Source organism: Bison bison, unplaced genomic scaffold (genome assembly GCF_000754665.1).
Source record: "Bison bison bison isolate TAMUID 2011002044 unplaced genomic scaffold, Bison_UMD1.0 scf7180017864516, whole genome shotgun sequence".
Classification (NCBI taxonomy): domain Eukaryota; kingdom Metazoa; phylum Chordata; class Mammalia; order Artiodactyla; family Bovidae; genus Bison; species Bison bison.
Window position 1 is genome coordinate 1,930,695 of NW_011495069.1, and position 9,658 is coordinate 1,940,352.

The following is a 9,658-nucleotide window of genomic DNA, read 5'->3' on the forward strand; positions in this document are numbered from 1 at the left end:
TTCACAGGATCGTGGACTGACAAACACCAGGATTTGGGTAACGGGAGGTGAGACCTGGCTCAAAAGAAAAAGATTGATTTTGACTTTCAATCTAGGAAATGGGACAAGGAAGGGTTTTAGGTTTCTTCCCGTCATTAGGAATGGGAAACTCATGAGGTTGCTTCTGCTTTACGTGTGGAGATTCCTAAAACATAGACTGAACGGGCCACCGCTGGGATGATGACCCACGACTACGATGAGTCACCACAGCTTGTGCTCACGGGGTAGATGATGCTGCAGAGCCTCTCGAAGATGAAGACAGGGGTCCGGGAGTCGTCCAGATTGTAGCGCTTGGCTGTCTCAATGCACACGGCCATAAAGGCCTTGGTTTCGGATTCTGTACCTGCCGGAAGTCAATGTGGCCAAGTCAGTCAGGAAGGAGCTGCACACACAGAAGCTGAGATGAGACTCATCACCGGCAGATCCTCTCTGCCTGGTGAGTCTATAATATCCTACGTGGCAACATCAATATTTCAACTGGAAACCTGAAGCTGATGGATTCTTACACGGAGACCTCATTCCATCTGAAGGCCTTCACACCCAAGGCGACACAGAGCACCACACTTGGCTGTGCACATGTCTCCCTCCCTCTGGGAATTATAATCTTGCATCCTCTTGCCCAAAATAGGTACTCAAGAACGTGAAACAGTGATCCTAACTGCACTCTGTCAAAGCAAAAGGAAGCTACAGTTTTCAGTTTCAAAAAAATTAGGTAGACGGTCCTCCAGAAGCCAAACAGATAACTTCAAGCCATACATTCCTGCAAAGGGTCCAGCTGACAAGGTCACAAACCAGCTCAGCATGGCAGCTAAAAATGGCACCAGAAGGACGTCCCCATCTGGCAATAAAGCAGACTACCTCCCCTGACCTACTTTCCACTCCTTTACTTAAAAACGATTTAAAATAGTGGGGAAAAAAGTATCAGTGGACTGCTACACCAGCAAAGAAAGCCAGAGCTCCAAGGTTGGGAAAGCAGGACTCCAGGGGGGGTCAGCAGAGCACTCCGGCGATTTTCTGCCATGAGCTTTGGTTTCCAAAACCTGCCACGATTTGAGAGCTGGATACAAAGCCCCAAATATCCCAAGAGAGAGAATCTGGCAGGAACCACCACCTGCACACACACACAAATCTGGTACCCCCAAGAGCTACATCCTTGGTATAGGTATGGTGTGTTCAGTCGCGCCTGACTCTCTGTGACCCCACGGAGTATAGCCCTACCAGGCTCCCCTGTCCATGGGATTTTCCAGGCAAGAACACCCCAATCCAGGGCATCTTTTCGAGCCAAGGATGGAACCCGCATCTCCTGCAATGGGAGGCAGATTCTTTACCACTATGCCACCTGGGAAGTCCTCTTTGGTATAAGCATCAATTAAAAACAACTATTCCTTTCCCCCAAGCAAATCAATGAAAGCACACTGTCTCCCCTTAAAATGTAGCACTGAACAGAGGGGAAGAAAAATCTCCTCTGAGCACTCATAACAAGCTGTCCCTCACAGAGGTCTGTGGCTCAAACTACCTAGGAGAGCTGAAAACTCTAAGTTCAGAACTCTGTTGAAGGTGGCCCTGGGATGGCCATGCCCTGAGCTGCTTCACAGAGGCAGCTACAAATCATCTCCAGAAAAACCCATCTTTGACTCAGGTCCCGAAGAGTTTCCACAAAAAAACTCCCAAAACACAAGCTCGCAGTACCAAAAAACAAAAAAACATGAAATGCAAGATTTAAAGCAAAGCACCAAAGGCAAGAGCCAGAACAACAACAGAAGCAGATTAATAGATAGTTTAAGTTTTAGAATTAGCAGATACAGAAATAAGTTTGTTATGTTGAAAGACAATAAAAGGGACAGAAAATGTCTGCAAAAGACTAGAGACGATAAAATCTACATAAAATTGCAAGAATTTGATGGGTATATTAAACAGATAACACAGAGTGAAGAAAAATAAAGGATGGAAGAAATTATCCAAAATCAACATAAAGATACAATGAGACGGACACTACGAAAGAGGGAGGTGGAGACACGGAGGACAGTGAGAGGTGGAGTCCCACGGGGACAAGGAGCGAGAACAGAATAGAGGCAACTGACGCCACAATGGCTGAGAATCTTCTAGAACCAATGAAGGACACCAGTCTGAGAACTCTTGACCTCTTCCTGCCCTGTGAGCTCAACACAGAAAGTCCAGGACCTTCCTGGTAGTCCAGTGGTTAAGAATCTGACGGACAGGGCAGGGGTCAAGGGTTCAATCCCTGGTCTGGAAGACTCCACATGCCACAGGGCTTAGCCCGTGTGCCCCAACTACTGAAGCCTGTGTGCACTAACAAAGAACCAGCACAGTCAAAAATAAATAAGTAAAATATTTTAAAAAAACAAGTCCAAATTTACTGAGGCCAGATCTGGAATTTTACAACTCTAAGCACCAACAGTCTTGAGAGAAATGTCTTCTCCTTTACTCAAACGTGAGGAGATGTTTGCTGCCCATGATCTGGGTCTAAGGAACCGGGGAACTCAGACCATGCACCTAAGTGGAGCCAGAAGGGACACAGGCCTGTAGGCTGCGGGCCGCTGGCCGGGGCTACCTGTGGTCATGTCCTCCAGCATCTCCAGCAGCATGTCCTGCGTCTCATCGATCAGCTTGGTCCTCTGCACCACCAGCTTCCGCAAGCACAGGTACCCGTTCAGCACGGTGCCCACCAAGCGGCTCTTAAAGTGCCTTTTGATGGACTCCACCTCCACAAAGGAGGAGAGCAGGCCTGTGGGGACAGGAGAAAGTCGCACGGGTTCAGAACGAGAAGTAAACAAAGAAGGCCCATGTTTTCAAAAGACGACGAGCAACTCAAAAGCAGGAAGCGCCACGTTTGTGCCTGACATGGAGCACGTGCTCCATGACGTGAACTGGTCAACAGACAACAGGTGCTCAAAGACGTAAACCCGTCCTCAGGGGAACGCACACAGAGCTTAAAAAGCGCGGTGTGGTCAGCACGAGAGAGGAGGTCAGCCTCAGCACCCAGGGAGCCAAAGGGCAGCCCCCAAACTATCCCCAGGGTGTCCAACGGAAGGCCCAGGAGGCTCCCTCTACCTGTGAGACTCTTGAGGGCATAGCCCTGCTGCAGATCGGTGCTCAGGGTGGCCTCCTCCAGGGCCAGCAAGCGGGCTATTTCCTAAACAGGAAGACAAGCAAGGTCAGTGTGACGGCACTGCCAGCGACACTGGTCAGCTCCCCCACTGGCCCAGGAATGCTCTCTCACCCTGAACCCTTGCAGAACTCTTTTCTAAGAAGCCAAGGAGAGCTATAAAGACGTTAAGGGACTGCTTAGAAATGGAGGACAGTTTAAATGTCCCCAACAGACTGCTATACCCTCATGAGGAACACAGTGAAGTCACGGAAGTGCCCCCCGGCAGACTTCAGGAGTACTGCAGGCTCAGTTTCAGAGCGCTGTAATAAAGTGGTCATGGCAATAAAGCGAGCCACACAAATCCATTTTTTCCCATGAATGTAGAACTTATGTCCACACTCTAGTTTAAATCAGTAAGTGTACAGCAGCATTATGTCTAGAAAACAATGTATATACACTTTACTTAAATAACGCTGTTGGAAAAATGGCTTACTTGACACAGGGTTGCCACAACCTTTATTTTTAAAGAAAAGCACAATAAAGCGAGGTATGCCTGCATTTTGAACAAATATTTCTTCCTGGCGCAAAAGACCACCACAAAGTTTATCTAGAGAAAGAGAACAAGGAGAGCGGGGCTCGGCAAAGGGGCTCCCCTAGGCTGGGCCGGGACGACATACCTTGGTGATGAGGTTGCCCACGTAGGGCAGGACTCCTCGGGCTGCCAGGTAGACTTTCCAGTGAGCTGAAGTGATGAGCTTCTGGTAGAGAGCCAGGTACTCGGCGGCACACTCGCCAGCAACACTCAGCTCGTCCAGGTAACTGCCGCAGAGCCGGGCAATGACAGCGAGCCCACACCACCCCACAGCCCCAACGGCCCCCGGCTCTGCCCCTCTGCGGTCCTCCACTCCCCCTGCCTCGCTGCGGAGGACCAGGGCTGAGAACACCCCAGACCCCCACTTGGGAACTCCTCAGACCTGGGAAAAGCTCAAGAGCACCCAGCAGGTAATGCATTGCCTCACACTGTACACATTTGGACAATAAAGCACCAATACGTGAATGGTGGTTACTGGGGCAGAGAGAGAGTGTTGTGACTGAATCGCTCACAAGGCGAGTTTACCAGAGTCCAGTGGCCAATAACTTTGGAATTAGACTGCCTGGACTGAAACCTTGCCTTCCTGGGGACAAGTTAACTAAGCACTGAAAGCCCAGGTGAACATTAAATGAGATAATGCATGCCAAGTTTTTGTAAGCTCTGTAAGACCTCAAGACATTAGCTGCTGACTCTGTGACCACCACCACTGCTATTATAACCACTGCACACGGCTGCTCAGCGCTTCCTGGTTTCTGTGGTCTTCCACAAGGAGCGAGGTGGCTACAGCACAGGCGTGCCTCCCGTCGCCCTGGTCTGAGGACTCCCCTGGGAGAGCGGGAGGGCTCCCTGGATGAAGTCCCGCCACCCTGCCCACCCCGCTCTCAGATGGTACCTGGTGAGGAGGTCCAGGACCTGCTGCTTGCGGCTGGGGATGGTGGCCAGCGCCTCCACAATGGTGCAGGCCGCCTGCCGTGCAGCCTGTGTGGCCGGAGTAAAGAGTACCTGCAGGGGGTGGGGAGAAGCGCCTGGCTCAGCGGACAGCCTCTCATCCGGCCCCGCCAGGCACAGTCCACCGCCACCCATCGAGGGGAAATGCTCTGAGCTCCTCACGAGCAAAAGGGTAAAGGAAAAATCACCAGCTAACTCAAGATCCGGCTGCTACAGGTGGGCAAAAAGGCTAAGAGTCCCATCTTCATGGAGCTTTTCTCCAACAAATACTTTGGAGGACATACAGAACCAGGAAAAAAGACAGGCGGGTGTTCTCCTTAGCAAAGACGTCTATGATTCTATTTTGGAGACAGCTACCTTGGACAGCAAGATCAAACCAGTCAATCCTAAAGGAAACTAACCCTAAATATTCAGAGGAAGGACTGATACTGAAGCTCCAATACTTTGGCCACCTGATGTGAAGAGCTGACTCACTGGAAAAGACCCTGATGCTGGGAGGGATTGGGGGCAGGAGAAGGGGACGACAGAAGATGAGATGGTTGGATGGCATCACCGACTCAATGGACACGGGTTTGAGCAAACTCTGGGAGATAGGGAAGGACAGGGAGGCCTGGCGTGCTGCAGTCCACGGTGTCCCAAAGAGTTGGACACAACTTAGCAACTGAACAGTAACGACAGGCTGAGCACTTATGTTAAATGTAGACCAAGTGCTCACGTTATAACCAACGGACAAATGAATTCTCTAAAATATCATTGCTCTAATCTTTAAAAGCATTAGCTGGAAAAAGGAAAAGGACAGAAGACATGAAAGGTGGACGGTAAAAGCAGTGCAGGCACGGAGGCTCCGTCCTGCTCAGTGGTCAGGGAGGAGAGCAGAGAGCACGAGCTTGATCAAAGGGCAGAAGGAGTTCTGATGTGGCCCACCCACCACGCGGGCGGCTGCAACCAAGAGCCTCCACCTATTAGAAAGGAAGCAAGATTAACAAAGAGAAAGCAGAGGAGACATGCAGTGAGGATCGGAAACGCCCCGCCTGGGACCTGGGGCCAGCGCGGCCAGAGGAGCCCAGGAGACGACCGGCCACTCACTTGCCGCAGCCAGTTGTTGTGGCCCAGCTTGAGGTCCAGTGGGGAGGTCCGTTTCCCCCGCCGACTCAGGAACTGCTTCCACCGCCACACGTACTTCTCGGTCAAGTAGAGGTGGCGGAGCTCCGCCTTGCTGGGAGACTTCCCGTTGCCATCGACCCCTGGCAGGCAGAGGGGTGCAGGGAGAGGTAAGGGGGAGACGGTGGGGCAGTCAGCCGGGGCAGGGAGGGCCCGCTTCTCAAGTCCCGAAAGACACACACACACCTCGGATGGGAAGACACTTCTTCCAGGCGTCATAGGATGCCTTGGGGTCCCTCTTGAGCCAGAGCTGGGCCTGGGCGTGGATCTCGTTGCAGTATGGCCTCACGGTGGTGAGGGCCTCAACAGGGACATCCTGCAGGAGGAAGGCGGACAGGTGAGCGGGCCCGGGCACGCCCGAGCTGCCGCTGCAGCACAGTGGGGCTGCCCCGGGGACAAGCGCACAGGCAAGGCCGGAAGGCCAACGCTCACATCTCCTACGCCCCGGCGCACAGGCAAGGCCAAAAGGCCAGCGCTCACATCTCCTACGCCCCGTCTGCGCTCCTTTCAAGACCGGAAGGCCAGCGTTCACATCTCCTACGCCCCGTCTGCGCTCCTTTCAAGCATTCGATTCAACTCAGCAGGAGCAGCACCACGCTGAGCTGAGGGTCACTGGCGCTGCCTGCGCAGGATGAGGTGTGACTGGCTTCCTACAGACACTCCTACAGCTACATACACTAATTCCTATCCCAAGGCTGATCTGTAGTTTCCCCAAACATAAATCTTCAAGGGGTCACTAAACAGCCTCTAAAATTTACAGAACCATTACTAATCCCAAGTGGCCTGCATAGGGGAGCCCCCAGTAGGATTCTAAACCAGCAATTCTCAAACTTTTCAGCCACAGGACCCTATTACACTCTTGAAAATTACTGACTCCAAAGAGTTCTTGTGTATGATGTAGCTCTATCCATCGATACAGATCTATTAAAAATTAAAGTTTAGCAATTCCTAAAATATTAACTCACTTACAAATAAAAACAAATACATTATCTGTCAACCTAAACAGCATTTTTTATTTCCCAAAACAAAAATAAACTAGACAAAGGACCTATACTGCTATACATTTTTTAAATTGTTTAATGGCTACCTTAATAAGACAGCTAGATTCTTATACTGCTTCTAAGTTCAAACTGTTGCAATATGTTGTTTTGTTGAAGCACTCAGATGTATATAGTTGGAAAGAAAAAATATTTTAATAGCTTTTTCAATTAATCGTGGATTTTACATTAATACTAAACCAAAATTCAACGGATTACAGGTTCTTAAAGATTGGTTGTAATGTGGAATCCGAAACCAATCAAAAAACATTTCTTATTCCATTGCACTAAAATTCATCTTTTACTCACACATGAACATGCACTGGTCAGCTGGAAAATACTGGTTCACGCACAGACCCCATTCCTCTTTAAGTGACAGGCTCGTTTTGTTCACTTTTCAAGAAAATCTGCCAAACACCTGATTCTGAAGAACCACAATTGGCTCACTAGCCCTCCTTTCAAGCACAGATGAGGCTCCGTGAAAACAGCAGCTGGTTCAGCCGTCCCCAGCGCTTCCCCCGGCGGCCTCCGCCCTGCGGTGCGCCTCCCTCCCGCACTGTCTCCCCGAACAGTAAGAACAGTGAGACGACTGATTTACTAAACTCCTCTGCAGGGCTTCACCCGGGACGCTCCTGGGTGAAGCTGCAAGTGAGGGGCGTGGCTCGTGGTGCGGAGGCCCGGTCGGTCTCGCATCACTGACTGTGTGCCATCTGCACAAGTGGCACAAAGAAGAAAAGGGCAGATCGTGGCCCAGGTGATTACAGAAATGACGTCGGCCTCGCAGATATCCCAGTCGTCCTGGGAACACCCACAGATCTCAGGGTAATTACGGAAATAACGTCGGCCTCACAGATTCCCAGTCGTGTCCCAGGTAATTACGGAAATAACGTCGGCCTCGCAGATATCCCAGTCGTCCTGGGAACACCCACAGATCCATGAGCCAGACTCTGAGACCTGCTGCTCTCTAGGCTAAAACTCAGCCAAATGTGAGGCTTCAGTGCTCAGAGGCTAAGAGCCCTCTCAGGTGGGAATCTGTGACCTCACGCTGTGGGAAAAAGGACAGTTATGTGGGGATGAAGTTCCTCTTTTCAATCAAGAGCCGATTTTCACTTGCTGAGAATGTGCTCTGAGGGGAAGAAAGCCTTCATCAAAGCGAAGAAAGGGGGGTCTTTTCTGAGGACGGTCGAGGCAGACCAAGAAAGGGAAACAGCATAAACTGTTCCCTGTCCAGCTTCCCCTGTAGTGCCTGCCGCTCAGCGTCCTGCAAAGAAGACCCCATTTCCCACCAAGAGACTCCACCAGGATGAAGCAGGCATCAGAAGGGCCCCAGGACTACAAAGACGGCGGCCTCTGGCAGGGCCGAGAGAAAGCACTATGGCCCACACGCTCTCACACCAGTATAAGCAAGTCCATCTGCGGCTAGGCCACCTTCAGAACTAAAAACTCGGCTTTACTCACTCATTTAAGAATGACTTACCGAGTCGCTATTATAACACGAGATACCATGCTATGTACTGGACCAAAAAAAAACCTTAGTAAAACATAAAACAGTCCCTGGATTGGAGGAGCTCATGGCCAGCCTGGCAGAGAACTGGATCACTGAAGCAGCAGCTGACAAAGGGAAGGCGGGCATGGCAGGCAGAGGAGACACCGCACAGCCACACACAACAGTTACAAAGGATTACCAAAGGCCAGGAGCCTCCCAGGGGGCTCGGTGGTGAAAATTCACCTGCCAACGCAGGGGACACAGGTTCAATCCCTGCCCAAGTCACGGTGCGAGGGAATGGAAGGGCTTCCAGCACTGTGCAAAGGCACGGGGTAGGGAAGAACACCACAGCCTCTGGGAGCCGCGAGCTGTCTGAGGGGACTGGAGGAAGGGGCGGTCCTCCACGGCAGACTACTGCTGCAGGCGTTTGCCTTTGCCTGCCTGTGTCACTCGAGAGCCCTCTGAGAAACTCTCCTTCTCAGAAACCCTAACCCATCTCGCTGACTGCCGCCAAGGAAGCACTGGCGCCCCAGGGAGAGCGAGCTCAGGTGAGCAGAGACCTTAGAGCAGGGTGGGCGCTGGCTGGAGCCTGCCCCGGACAGCCTTCTCAGGCCCGTACCTTGTTCTTCTTGCTGGTGGGAGCAGGTGGCTTAATCAGCTTCTGCAAGATCCGCAGGCACATGAGGGTGATGTTCTCAACCACCACGGGGGTCTTGATGTTCACGGCCATGAGGAAAAGGCTGAGCGCTGGGAGAGGAAGGCAGGGCGGAGGCACAGTCACAAACGTGCCTCGCCAGCCGCTGTGTGACCACCCGAGGGCAGCTTCCTGGCCTCACGGGCCCTGCATCGAGCTGCATTCCTCTCCCTGGCCGGCCGCCAACCAGACATCCCCTAAACTCACCACAGCGCAAGCGGAGCTCCCAGCAGCTGTCCTCCTTGGAGATGGAGTCTGTCAACAGCAGCATTTCATACTGAAGGCTACTTGCCTGGAGGGCCAACAGGAAGAGAGGTGAGCAGAGGAGGGTCTGCAGGGTCAGTCCCGGATGAGGGCGCACATCCACGCTTTGGCCCAGAGACTCAGAGCTAACCCGTGTGGTTAAGCGGACCGTCAGAAGGGAGACGGAGCCCCTCAGCACGGTCGTTGCCCGTCTCTGCTCTCTGAGCCTGACGCTGACTCAGCAAGGTCTTCCTGGGATGTGAGCCCTGCCGACGTGCCGCTCCCCCCACCGCCACCGCGCCTGCCCTGGTCATCACAACGAGACGCCGGCGGGGGGACCGCGGGAATG

The 9,658-nt window shown here is 52.1% G+C and overlaps 1 protein-coding gene across 1 annotated transcript in view; it reads right to left on the reverse strand.

Moving 5' to 3' along the window:
• Positions 1-9,658, reverse strand: part of UBR4 (ubiquitin protein ligase E3 component n-recognin 4) — a 129,462-nt gene that overhangs the window by 27,113 nt on the left and 92,691 nt on the right. The window contains 9 exon segments of the mRNA XM_010830224.1: positions 261-382; positions 2,612-2,785; positions 3,112-3,193; positions 3,826-3,967; positions 4,633-4,742; positions 5,775-5,932; positions 6,036-6,165; positions 8,992-9,119; positions 9,274-9,546. Coding sequence (XP_010828526.1) covers positions 261-382; positions 2,612-2,785; positions 3,112-3,193; positions 3,826-3,967; positions 4,633-4,742; positions 5,775-5,932; positions 6,036-6,165; positions 8,992-9,119; positions 9,274-9,546 — 1,319 coding nt within the window.